This window comes from Neoarius graeffei, chromosome 9, assembly GCF_027579695.1.
Source record: "Neoarius graeffei isolate fNeoGra1 chromosome 9, fNeoGra1.pri, whole genome shotgun sequence".
Classification (NCBI taxonomy): domain Eukaryota; kingdom Metazoa; phylum Chordata; class Actinopteri; order Siluriformes; family Ariidae; genus Neoarius; species Neoarius graeffei.
The window spans coordinates 18,030,830-18,044,713 of record NC_083577.1 but is presented as its reverse complement, the minus strand read 5'-3'; the positions used below and the strand labels follow the sequence as shown (position 1 = coordinate 18,044,713).

Here is a 13,884-nt window from a genome sequence, read left to right as displayed (position 1 = left end):
ATAAATATGGCCTAAAACATCATCAGATTTTCACACAAGTCCTAAAAGTAGATAAAAATAACCCAGTTAAACAAATGAGACAAAAATATTGTACTTGGTCATTTATTTATTGAGGAAAATGATCCAATATTACATATCTGTGAGTAGCAAAAGTACCGGTATGTGAACCTCTAGGATTCACTCCACACCTGCCACTTTCATGTCCTCTCTCACCACATCCACATATCTCCTCTTTGGCCTTCCTCGTTTTCGTACAAGAATCAATACATGTAACTTGTATTGTGTATTTAAGTTACCAGTATACATGTAAGATTATTTAATTTGCTTCAGAATGTGATTGTCTCAGTTCATCTGATTATTTAATTAGCTTTTTACGTTTTATCAGTGAAAATGCATGCATGTACATGTATGTTGCATAAGTTATAACATCTATCCTGTTTTAATGAGAGTCAACCCACAATTAATGAAGTCAAATCAGTCTTAGTCGAGCAAGTCGGTAACGGTATTTCTTACTTTCACCATAAATTTTTATTTATATGACTTTGGTCGGGGTGGCATGGTGGTGTAGTGGTTAGCACTGTTGCCTCACAGCAAGAAGGTCCGGGTTCGAGCCCCATGGCCGACGAGGGTCTTTCTGTGCGGAGTTTGCATGTTGCCCGCGTGGGTTTCCTCCGGGTGCTCCGGTTCCCCCCACAGTCCAAAGACATGCAGGTTAGGTTAACTGGTGACTCTAAATTGACCGTAGGTGTGAATGTGAGTGTGAATGGTTGTCTGTGTCTATGTGTCAGCCCTGTGATGACCTGGCGACTTGTCCAGGGTGTACCCCGACTTTCGCCCGTAGTCAGCTGGGATAGGCTCCAGCTTGCCTGCGACCCTGTAGAAGGATAAAGCGGCTAGAGATAATGAGATGAGATGAGATTCACAATAGCACACATCATGGGACTCATGATTATTAAAAGTCCAAGTTTAACATTTAAGCACATTTTATTTTTCAGGTTTAAACAAACTCAGTCCCATATATATGTGTGTGTGTGTGTGTGTGTGTGTAACCTCAGTGACTTTTTCTTCCCTGAGAAGGGAGTTTCCCCCTTTCAGTGTCCTATTACTAAACACATTACCGAACAAGGTACATGTTGTATGGCCTGATGACAGAATTAACAGTTTATATGGTCTTCTGTTATTATGATCCATCCATTTTCTTCTGCTTATCTGAAGTCAGGTTACGGAGGCAGCAGGCTAAGCAGGGTATTCCAGGCGTCCCTTTCCACAACAATGCTTTCCAGCTCCTCCTGGGGGATCCCAAGGCGCTCCGAGGCCAGATGAGATATATAATCTCTCCAGCGTATTCTGGGTCTATCCCAAGGTCTCCTCCCAGTTGGACGTGCCCAGAAAACCTCCAGAGGAAGGTGCCCAGGAGGCATCCTAATTAGATGACTCCTTTCGACATGAAAGAGCAGTGGCTCTACTCCAAGATCCCTCCGGATGTCTGAGCTCCTACATATCTGTGAGTGGCAAAAGTATGTGAACCTCTAGGATTAGCAGTTAATTTGAAGATGAAATTAGAGTCAGGTGTTTTCAATCAATGGGATGACAATCAGGTGTGAGTGGGCACCCTGTTTTATTTAAAGAACAAGGATCTATCAAAGTCTGATCTTCATAACACATGTTTGTGGAAGTGTATCATGGCACGAACAAAGGAGATTTCTGAGGACCTCAGAAAAAGCATTGTTGATGCTCATCAGGCTGGAAAAGGTTACAAAACCATCTCTAAAGAGTTTGGACTCCACCAATCCACAGTCAGACAGATAGTGTAGAAATAGTGGAAATTCAAGACCACTATTAGCCTCCCCAGGAGTGGTTGACCAACAAAGATCACTCCAAGAGCAAGACGTGTAATAGTCAGCGAGGTCACAAAGGACCCCAGGGTAACTTCTAAGTAACTGAAGGCCTCTCTCACATTGGCTAATGTTAATGTTCATGAGTCCACCATCAGGAAAACACTGAACAACAATGGTGTGCATGGCAGGGTTGGAAGGAGAAAGCCACTGCTCTCCAAAAAGAACATTGCTGTTCATCTGCAGTTTGCTAAAGATCACGTGGACAAGCCAGAAGGCTATTGGAAAAATGTTTCGTGGACAGTTGAGACCAAAATAGAACATTTTGGTTTAAATGAGAAACGTTATGTTTGGAGAAAGGAAAACACTGCATTACAGCATAAGAACCTTATCCCATCTGTGAGACATGGTGGTGGTAGTATCATGGTTTGGTTCTGTTTTGCTGCATCTGGGCCAGGACGACTTGCCATCATTGATGGAACGATGAATTCTGAATTATACCAGCGAATTCTAAAGGAAAATGTCAAGACATCTGTCCATGAACTGAATCTCAAGAGAAAGTGGGTCATGCAGCAAGAAAACGACCCTAAGCACACAAGTCGTTCTACCAAAGAATGGTTAAAGAAGAATAAAGTTAATGTTTTGGAATGGCCAAGTCAAAGTCCTGACCTTAATCCAATCGAAATGTTGTGGAAGGACCTGAAGCGAGCAGTTCATGTGAGGAAACCCACCAACATCCCAGAGTTGAAGCTGTTCTGTATGGAGGAACGGGCTAAAATTCCTCCAAGCTGGTGTGCAGGACTGATCAACAGTTACCGCAAACATTTAGTTGCAGTTATTGCTGCACAAGGGGGTCACAGCAGATACTGAAAGCAAAGGTTCACATACTTTTGCCACTCTCAGATATGTAATATTGGATCATTTTCCTCAATTAATAAATGACCAAGTAGAATATTTTTGTTTCATTTGTTTAACTGGGTTCTCTTTATCTACTTTTAGGACTTGTGTGAAAATCTGATGATGTTTTAGGTCATATTTATGCAGAAATATAGAAAATTCTAAAGGGTTCACAAACTTTCAAGCACCACTGTATCTGGGGCAAAGAGTGAGAGTCAGGTTGAACGATGGTTTGACAGACCCAGCAGTGATTGGTCGTGGCATAAGACAAGTCTGCTCGTTGTCCCCCATACTTTTCAACATATATGCTGAAGCCATGCTAAGAGATGCTTTAAGCAATATGAACGAAGGTATTCGAGTAGGAGGTCATCTCATAAAGACAGTGTGTTAAGCGGATGATCAAGCAACCTTAGCCAGTTTGATTGAAGGTCTACAGCTCACGATGGATAAAATGCAGGAGACCACAGTGGAATATGGTATGAAGATCAACGTTAAAGGTGCCCTTCCACCAAAAATGTTTAATGTTGCAGCATACTATAACAATGTTGCAGCATACTATAACAATTAACATAACTTTGCAGCTGCTGTTATTGCACAATATTGTACAGGAAAAGTTTTCAATTTCACCAACAAATGTGGCTAACAGTGATAAACCTTTTATGAAACAGAACTTTGACTTTCTTTGAAAGTCTTACATGAGATAGAGTGAGGCAGTGTCAAGGAACAGAACACACAAGAAACAAAGAGACTCACTCACTCAATGAAGGACTTCCACTCGCCAATGCCTTTTTTGTAGGAAGGGGTCAAATCTTGCTCATGAATGGAATCTTGGAGAATTTCTGTTTGCAGTACTGACAGAAGTGTGGAAATACACTTTGGGTAAGTGAGGTGCAGGGCATAGTAATATGCCATGAAGTACAGCAGTCCCTCATCAAACCTCTCAATGTTGAAGGTGGTCACTGGCATGTTTCCAATGGCGATCATGCAGTTGTCCTCAGAAACAAGCACAACTGGACAAGACAGTGGTCGCTGGCACAGGAAACCATCAGGATCCTCTGAAGTCTAGATGACACAAATCAGTGTAGAGGATTAGAAAAACATCACAAGTAACACACTTTGACGTGGACTAGGACATTGGTGAAATCATAATTGTACTTCAAAACATCTCATCTCATCTCATTATCTGTAGCCGCTTTATCCTGTTCTACAGGGTCGCAGGCAAGCTGGAGCCTATCCCAGCTGACTACGGGCGAAAGGCGGGGTACACCCTTGACAAGTCGCCAGGTCATCACAGGGCTGACACATATGCCGCTTTTCCACTACCAACGCGGCTGAGTTGGGCTGAGCCGTGCCGTGCTGAGTTGGGCTGAGTCGAGCTGAGTGGGGCTGTTGGAGTTGCATTTCGACTACAACTGCGCTGAACCGTGCTGGCTGGAAGTGGGTGGACACATTGGGTGGAGTTAGCGAAAGTGGGTGGACGTCACGTGATGTCGTTAGGCGGCGCAAACAGTGACATCAGTGACCTTTTAAGCGGTAGTCTCACGACCCGGAGAGTAAACAATAAACATGGAGGACATGGAGTCGTTAGTGTTGCTGGTCTTGGTGCTGTGGCTTGTTGTCACCGACAACGCCAACAGACACTGGCAAGAGCGTATAGATGAGGCGAGGCGCATAAGGCTTCAGAAATTCTCGTAATTCGTAATTCTTCTTTTTCCGGGTTTACGGTGTTTACAGATCCCAGCATGCTCGCGGGGCGTGTGGGCATGTGAGGACACTCCTCCTCACCAATCAGTGCACAGGGGAGTGTCTCCTCACGCCCCTAGCCTCACTCAGCTCGGTTTGGCTCACTTCAGCCCTACTCCAAAACCGTGCAAGTTTTGGGGGCTGAGCAGGGCTGAAGCGAGCTGAGTCGTGCTGTTCTGAGATAGTCGAAACGCGAGCAGTGTCGGGCTGAAAAAGGGTAGTGGAAAAGGGCCAATAGACACAGACAACCATTCACACTCACATTCACACCTACGGTCAATTTAGAGTCACCAGTTAACCTAACCTGCATGTCTTTGGACTGTGGGGGAAACCGGAGCACACCCACGTGGAGAACATGCAAACTCCGAACAGAAAGGCCTTCGCCGGCCACGGGGCTCGAACCTGGACCTTCTTGCTGTGAGGCGACAGCACTAACCACTACACCACCATGCCGCCCACTTCAAAACATATAGTCGCAATAATCCCTGAGAGGGAGAAGATGTTGTACTGTCATTGTTGAGTACTGCAAATACTGAATGCACCACAGCTACTGTAGTTCAAATGAAGTTAGTATTACAACAACTACACTATGGAGAACACTTCCCCTTTGGACCTTTTGAAATGATAAAAAGTTTATCTCAAAGTAACTAAACCTGACATAAAATATATGTGTGAATAACTGAAATATATAGCATGAAATATTGCAGTAAGTCTGTAAATCTCACCGTAAGGACATGGAAAACAGTCTCGCTGCTTAAGCCTAGCTTCTTAGGTGGCATGGTGCTGGACGGGAAGAGCAGTGGCAGGGCTCAGAACATAGCTGTGACATGCTCCACTGGTTTAATGGAAAAGGCACAAGACAAGGTGGTACCATAAATAACTTGACACATTATTATATAAAATGAACAAGTCAATATATTGTGACTTCACCTCCATTCAAAGTTTTAGGAGGCTTCATGGCTTTCTTCATCACCCCATAAAACTGGACCTTTGAATAGAAGGTTTCCCATCTGCTGTTCATCTCAGAGATGTACTGGGAGTTGGTTGGTTGGTTGGATGACTTGCTATAGCTCATCCAGCACCTGAAAAATAAATTCAGATACAGAAAGAAAATTCACTAAAAAAAAATGTTCACTGCTAGTCCTTGTCAAACATTCGGATGACTAACGTTCTTCAAAAAAGATCTATAATGTCTAAGGTATATGAACATTATGCCAATTATGTCGTGCTAAAATAAGTCCTTGGAAGAGCTGAAAACGTGGACTGAATAGGATCATCACTTACGTGATCCAGTTCTCGGAAACATGGGTAAGCCTCTAGAATCTTTGTTGGTCTGTCTTGCTCCTTTAACACATCAGAGGTGATGAAGCGTCTTCGAGACTCAAATTCCAGGTTCAGCAAATGAGTTATCGCAGCTTTGTTTGGCTTTTTGGACTTGAACATTTCTTGGAGGGTCTTGTAGTGTCTTGCTTGGGTTTTCGAGCTGTCCATGAAGTCAACTGAACCACCTGAAGACATTAGAGGGAAGTTATGGTGGAAAGAGGATATGAGACTTCCAAACTAACAAGTTGTCAGTATAATGAAACTCAGGAAGTGGAAGGAATTAATTAATGTTCATGTTACTTGATATAAAAGCAAAACATTGGGCAATAGAATACATACCGTATGCCTTTGGACAGACACTGAAAGATTCTAAAGCTGCTGAATGTCCAGTGTACGGTATGTCATGTGAATTAACTCAACCAAAATGATACAATACATACATGTTTCATCACTGCTGTCCCGGCTCTGCAGTGGGGTGCTAGCTCTAGGTGACAGATCTAGCACTGAGATGCCCATGGGACTAACAGGTGACCATTCCAGAATAATAGTGGATGCACTGGAATCTCCATCATAGTCAGTGGTTGAAATGTCTGAACTGACTTCCACATCTTGTCGTGGTTTCTTCGAAGGAGGAACTTTGGCCTTCCTTGGACTTCTGAGATTTGAGAGTCTCTTCATGAGCTTTTTAGCAACATGCTCCTGTGAGGCATCCATAGTAAACATTAAAAAATGACAAGAGACCCAAGTTTTATTATACTGTAATTATAGCTTTCAGCAAAGTCTAGCTCCATTTGAACCTTCTGTTATGGTTTAGCACTGTATGAATAGAAGTTATCAAAATCTTACAGTTAACATCATACCATCAACAAGCAATAGTGACAAAAATCTACTCACCCACTCACTGTTTGATGACCGGTCTTTTATCATTGGATAGTAATCCACCAATCGTTTTGCCATGGCATTCACCTCATGTTTGGTGGGGTATCTGCAGTCCTCTGTGGCTCTTGCAATAGAAATCATATTAGTCATAGTGTTTCTTATGAGTTGGCAGAGGAGCTCCTTGGATAAGGCCACGCTGTGCTCAGTCCCCAGCCGTTTCTGCTCAAAGTAGGAGCGTCTCACCTGTTCAAGCTCACGGTCTGTGAAGACTATGTATTCTGGGTTGGACATAGTCACAAATTTAGAAGTACTGGCCTCCTCTTTTGAAAGGTCGCTGCCTCCAGTGGGGGGTGACTGCTGAATTTCAGGAGCAGCATCCACCTACAATACATTTACACAAACATTTTATTGAATAACATTATCTTTTAGTGGATTAAAAAAACTTGAAAAGGGCACTTGTTGGACTGTTGAAAGGGACTCAAAGCAGAAATGTCTAAAATAATGAAATATTATGTACCGGTATATGGACCGGAATTAAAGTTACTTAACATTTCTGTGATATTGGAAAATCTGTTGTACTGTTAAACAGTTCTGTCATACTGTGAAAGACAGACCTTACCTTTTCATCTTTATTCACAACAAGCCATATAGCCTGGCGCCTCAAGAAATTTTCAGGACCAGGAAACAGATCTTTGATGTCATCTCGGGAAAGTGAAGGTAATAAGTCTTCTCCAATATTAGCAGCTGCAATATAGACAAGTTACAGTCAGGACCAATAAACTGATGTTATCATTGAATTCCTTCAGATTTGAACATAGCAGATGAGGATATTTTGCCAACTCAACACCCTGACACCTCTTGTACAGTTAGCATTGTTTGGACACTTTGCTCAGTCTTGCTACACACTACCATTCTACTTCAAGGGCAGTGAGTGAACTTGACAGCATTTATAAATTAGATATATCTATATTCAAGCCATGCAAACTACAGTAAGAGTGACTATAGAGCCTTGCTAGATAAAATGCATTCATATTTCATATTTTGTAATGCTTGATAGAGAATGACAATTTTTTTTTTTAAATTTTACTTAAATACATTATACATGCAAGTATTTGCTATAGCACTTTTAAACAAACATGTTACAGATTTAATAAATAGCACTCAGGCGCCTTGGACTGATGTACATATGAGACAAACACAATCAAAATCAGAGTGATGTGCTTTAGACCAGTGTGGTCCGCGGACCACTGGTGGTCCGCGAGAGATCTCAAGTGGTCCGCGAGGTGATCTACAAATGTAGTCAGCGTTTTCAAGATAAGCTAGCGTATGCTTTGTAACATTATTAGAAAGTTTAATTTATCCAATCTTGTTTTTAACGGCAATCAAACGGGCCTGTAATTTCATCATTATTATTATTTAAAAAGAGTTCTGCATCTGAATTTGCACCACATAAAACTTGTAGTGTGCATGTGCTCTTATTCCGCCTCTTGTCTCTAGGCAACAGTCACCTCACAAATCTCTGCCTCACAGGCAAACAGGCAGGCAGACCTGAAAACAAGCAAACGAAAATTCTGAACATATATGTAATAGGCTAATCCTAACTAGCTCGTGTTCATGGCGATTTTTTTTAATTTTCTGAAAGTGAAACAACAAGGATGGAGAAGTGGCAAGAGAGGTTGACAGCCTAGTGGACATTGCAGTGGATGGCTCCCTAAAGATGGCATTTAGGGAAAAATCACTAACAAATTTCTGGGTTCATGTGCAGCCAGAACACCCCAAACTTGCTGAGTCTGCATTAAAAACACTCCTGCCATTTTCATCCACATACAGATGCGAGGTTGGGTTTTCAGCACTGGTTGGGTTGAAAACTAAAAAACGAAACCGAGTCAATGTGGCCCCCAATCTCAGATTAAAGCTGTCCAGCTTGGAACCAGATATTAAATCATTGATGCTTAGTATGCATCAGCACCACTCCTCCCATTAAGAAAAAAAAGTCAGTTTTGCGCAGAAGACAAGTGTAATCTGTTAAATCTAAAATTTGTTTTGTTCATTTCAGTTCATTCATGTTCCTCCTAGTTTTGAACAATTTTGAACTATTGATATGAAATGTTCTGATTAACTGTTTGCTGAATTTTAAACCTCCATACTTTTGCCTTTAAAAAACACAGAGGATATGGAATGGATAGGCCTTTAATGTATTTAGTTAACCATAATTTTTTCAATTAAAAACACCTAATAGTACACATCTCTGTATGGTCTGTGTGTGTGTGTGTGTGTGTGTGTGTGTGTGTGTGTGTGTGTGTGTGTGTTATGTGGGGCGGGGTGTTGACAGATGGTCCCTGAAATTTTTTTTTTTGGGACAAAGTGGTCCTTGGTCTGAAAAAGTTTGAGAAACACTGCTTTAGACCAATATCTTAACAGCTGATGTTTTACAACTGACCAGGTGTTACTGTATTTTCAGCATTTACAGCCCTTAATAAGAAATAAGAAAATACAACAACAGTCCCAAAGCCCAAATAGACTTCACATGTTTTTAGATGGGGGTCATCATGCACCAAGCCCTACCAAGTACTAGCTCGTTTTTATGTCACTTAGCCCATTAGCCTCTCTCGTTAAGCTACGTAGGTTAGCTACGTAAAATATAACATCAGTACGACTTAAAAGAAACCCTTGTAGCATACCTTTGAGTGTGGCAATTGAAACATCATCCAGTTTATCCATAATTCGACTCCACTGATATCCACATATGACACTTTAAAATGATGGATTCACAGCAGCCGCACACCACCGAAGTGTGCACACGCGGTTATTTTCAAAATGCAATGGACTTCAGGAGGAAAAAAAAGAGCGCAACACGGTGGATTGTACCATCTGCACAGAGGGAGCGGGGCTAGGCGCTCAGCCTAAATAAGTTTATTTTGCATTTATACAAAGTATATTTATCTAAATAAGTTCATGTTACTTTATAACTATTAAAATCGAGTCACATCTACGTGATCATTAATAAATAGAAGGTCATTTCTGTCCTTATAAGGCACGGATTTATGCTACGTACCCTTGGTATCACATGATGTATCACCTGGTCATCTTGGGTTCAGAGGCAAGAGCGGTACACGGCAGCTAGCTAATGTAGGCTAAAAACAGGCGGGAAAATGATTTGGCGCTGTGTTATTTGCTTTGTGTTTGTGGCTCTCACTCTCAAATCTTTATTGAGTCATATAAATTCTGCTCATAGTCGTAGTCCAGATTTTCGCGTTGTTTGTGGAATCGACGGATGTTCCAAAGAGTATCGAGTCTACAACTCACTATGGTATCACATTCAAAGAAACCATTGTGAACATCTGGAAAGTGGCAGCAGCAAGTCAGGGAGAGAGAGGACAGCAACAGTGACCTCAAGCCGGGAAGCCTCATCAGCGGTGAACAGAAACGTGTGGGCATACAGGCCAGCAACGGTGGAAAACAGAGAGCATCAAACGGGTGAAGCAGTGATGGAAAACAGAGTGCAAGCTGAAGATCTATTGACTGAGGAAAACAGAGTGCAGCCCTGTCCGTACTCAGTGTCTCCACAACATTTTGGAGCATTTGACAGTACTGCGTCCTTGTACTCTGGCTTTGACGATGGCACCTGTACCTCTCCAAGTCATCCTGCCTTGTCCCAGACTGTTGATAGTACCTTAAATAAAACTTTGAATATTCCGGATGTTCCATGTCCTGCTGTAGTTGACTCTTCTGCATCATGTCAATCAAAGGGAATCCTATTGTTTCCTTCAGTACACAACTACATTCAACTAAACCAGGGGTGTCTAAACTTTTCCAAACCGGGTGCTTTTATTAGTTGATTAACAATCACAAATCGCCATGAATTCAAGCATGTCTGATTATGAATGCTCTTAATATAATAACTTCTGGCTCTGCCATCTTAATGAGACACATAACACGCTGTCTGCCACCAGCTTTGTGTGGAAATACTTACTACAGAAAATAACAGTAAAACAGTACAATAAACAAATGAATGAACTAAGTCAGCATCAGCACCTTGAGAGCGCAGCAGTACCAAACACCTGGGGCAAAGCATGTTATAAATGTAATCATAAATTGTCGCATACTGGGCGCTACTGAAAACAACAGTATACAGTGTATACTGGTGTCGTATGCAGTATGTGGCTTTGAATACAGCCCAAGTTTCATGAGTGGGCCATATTTAGTTATATTTTTAGACACCTCTGAGCTAAGCCCTATCATCATTCTTTTTGTTTATACACTATATTGCCAAAAGTATTTGCTCACCTGCCTTGACTCACATATGAGCTTAAGTGACATCCCATTCCTAATCCATAGGGTTCAATATGACGTCGGTCCACCCTTTGCAGCTAGAACAGCTTCAACTCTTCTGGGAAGGCTGTCCACAAGGTTTAGGAGTGTGTTTATGGGAATTTTTGACCATTCTTCCAGAAGCGCATTTGTGAGGTCACACACTGATGTTGGACGAGAAGACCTGGCTCTCAGTCTCCGCGCTAATTCATCCCAAAGGTGTTCTATCGGGTTGAGGTCAGGACTCTGTGCAGGCCAGTCAAGTTCATCCACACCAGACTCTGTCATCCATGTCTTTATGGACCTTGCTTTGTGCACTGGTGCACGATCATGTTGGAAGAGGAAGGGGCCAGCTCCAAACTGTAAAAACAGTCTGCATGCCTAGTGCTTGATTTTATACACCTGTGGCCATGGAAGTGATTGGAACACCTGATTCCGATAATTTGGATGGGTGACCAAATACTTTTGGCAATATAGTGTATCTCAACAGACCAATACAAATCTCAACTTGATTGTTATAAAATGCTGTTTTATGACAGCATATGTGTTTGTGACAACATTGTTTTACACACTGAATTTTCTTTTTTTTTAAAAGGATGACACCAAGCGTGACACTTTGGCCAGACAAGCTACTGCTATTATGTTGACTGCAAGAGAAAAACACCATCTTTCACAGGTTTGTCTACATACAACATTATTACATTTATTTAATCTGTGGCTTTGTTGATTATCTGCATGACAAGTCCAGTCTTGGAAATGAGGTCGAAGGTGGTAGCCTTGACTGCTCTTGCTGTGAACTGTATTAGGCATAGGCCTACATCTCACTCTGAATCTTGCACATTTGTGCTGGTGCCTGCAGTTTAAAACATTGTGTTTAAAATATTGTGATATTTACAATCAAAAACTTTTTTTTTAAACATGCAGTTATCTTATTAGTCTCCCTTTGCTGCAACATAACTTGTATCAATCCGTGAGATGTGATATTTTATAATGGCTTGTATTTGCTCTCTGCTATCTAGTTAAGATAAATCCATATTTTGAATTTACTTGTAATGTCTTATCAATTAGTTGAAAAAGCATTGTTGTGTTGATGTTACACTTATTAATCTCTATAAAATGGGTTTCCCATGCCATGATGTATGTACATATATATATAGATCTTCCTATGGCAAAAGCTAAATAAATTAAATTAAATTATGGTCATTTTCCCTATAGGAAGCATTACACAATAATTTTAAAACTGGACTGTTTTTGGATTTGATTTGCTCTCCTTTCTTGCCTGTTTTTCAGCAAGGTGTGAATGACGTTTTGGCAGCAATGCAGCAATACCAAGCTCTGTTCATGACTAATCTAAGGAGTCAGCTACAAACTGTATTCCAGCAACATCAAGGAAGTGAACTTGAAAAGGAAGCGATGGCAGTATTTGACCGGATTGAGGATCCATTTGCCTCTGTTGCGACAACATACAGGCAGGACAATGTGATTAAGGAAAATTTCAATTTTGTGGAGTCAGAGGAGGTTTCTGTTGGGTATACTGCCTGCTTGAAGAAAAAAGGGACAAAAAGGGTCCTCTCTACAATACCCAAATGTTTTCATTACGTACCTCTGATCAAAAGTTTAGAACAGTTATTGTCCCATCCAAAGGTTTTGGAAATGATAGATCAGCCGCAGAAATACAGAAATGGGTATTTGTATGACATCATAGATGGAGAGCTCATGAAATCACACCCTTTATTTTCAGCCCGGCCCTCTGCTTTACAGATAATCATTTACTCTGATGAAATTGAAATTTGCAACCCACTTGGATCTCATGCTTCCAAGAATAAGTTGCTAATGTTTTATTATACATTGGGAAACATTAATCCAAAATATAGATCAAAACTAGCTCCAATCCGTCTACTTGCTATTGCAAAGAAGAGCGAGCTGTCTGAATGTGGAGTTGATGGAATTTCGGGCAGGTTGTACAGTATGAGGACTTGGTAATGCTATATGGTGGTGTTAATATTCAAACTGGGAATGGTGAACGTGAAATATTTGGAGCATTGGTTTCGATATGTGGAGACACTTTAGCACAACATGAGCTTTGTGGATTTAAAGAGAGTGTTGGCTTTGCCTATAGTAAGTGCCGGCAGTGTGAATGTTCGTTTGAGGACATGCAAATGTATTTTGACGAGGATAACTTTGAGCTCAGGACACTAGAAAGACATGTTCGGCAGTGTGGTGACATTGAGAAGGCAAATACTGAGTATCTTAGAAACAGTTTAAAAACTAAATTTGGCATCAACAGAAGGAGCAAGCTGGTAGAATTTCCAGCCTTTAACTTGATCCTACAAACACCCCAGGATACTGTATGATGCATATAATTCTTGAAGGCATTGCTCCATTAGAAATAAAGTGTGTGATAAAACACTTAGTTATTTTAGGTCAGCTAGACTTGGATGTCCTCAATACTGCATTAACTGGATTTCCCTACTCTCCACTTGATGTCAGAGACAAACCAAGCCCTATAGCTTACAGCACATTAGCTTCAAGTGATAATAAGTTGAAGCAGTCCTCAGGCCAAATGATTGTTCTACTAAAAATATTGCCATTTCTTATTGATACAGTTAAAGATAATGAATACTACAAAATAATTCTTGAACTCATAGAAATTGTTAAAATTTTGTTTGCTCCTGTCATTGGTCTACAGACAATTAGCAAGTTGAAAACACTAATTGAACAGCATTTAAAACATATGAAAAATATTTTCCCTGATAACAACATTACCCCAAAACAGCATTATTTGATTCATGCTCCATCGCAGATAAAGTTCCTGGGACCAATGGTCCGTCACATGTGCATGAGATTCGAATCAAAACATTGTTTTTTCAAACAGTGGGCCTCAAAACTAAATTTT

General features: G+C 41.1%; 1 protein-coding gene across 5 annotated transcripts in view; it reads right to left on the bottom strand.

Moving 5' to 3' along the window:
* Positions 1 to 13,884, bottom strand: part of LOC132891144 (uncharacterized) — a 54,739-nt gene that overhangs the window by 27,415 nt on the left and 13,440 nt on the right. For 2 of the 5 annotated variants that reach the window (XM_060928604.1, XM_060928602.1), the window contains exons 2-8: positions 7,297 to 7,421; positions 6,693 to 7,058; positions 6,239 to 6,497; positions 5,760 to 5,983; positions 5,406 to 5,557; positions 5,201 to 5,310; positions 3,490 to 3,794 (exon numbers count right to left, since the gene is read on the bottom strand). In XM_060928604.1, coding sequence (XP_060784587.1) covers positions 5,540 to 5,557; positions 5,760 to 5,983; positions 6,239 to 6,497; positions 6,693 to 7,058; positions 7,297 to 7,421 — 992 coding nt within the window. In that variant the 3' untranslated portion in view covers positions 3,490 to 3,794; positions 5,201 to 5,310; positions 5,406 to 5,539. Of the gene's footprint in view, positions 1 to 1,475; positions 1,503 to 3,489; positions 3,795 to 5,200; positions 5,311 to 5,405; positions 5,558 to 5,759; positions 5,984 to 6,238; positions 6,498 to 6,692; positions 7,059 to 7,296; positions 7,422 to 13,884 lie in introns of those variants that run through there. The other 3 variants (XM_060928605.1, XM_060928607.1, XM_060928606.1) reach the window with 3 other exon arrangements.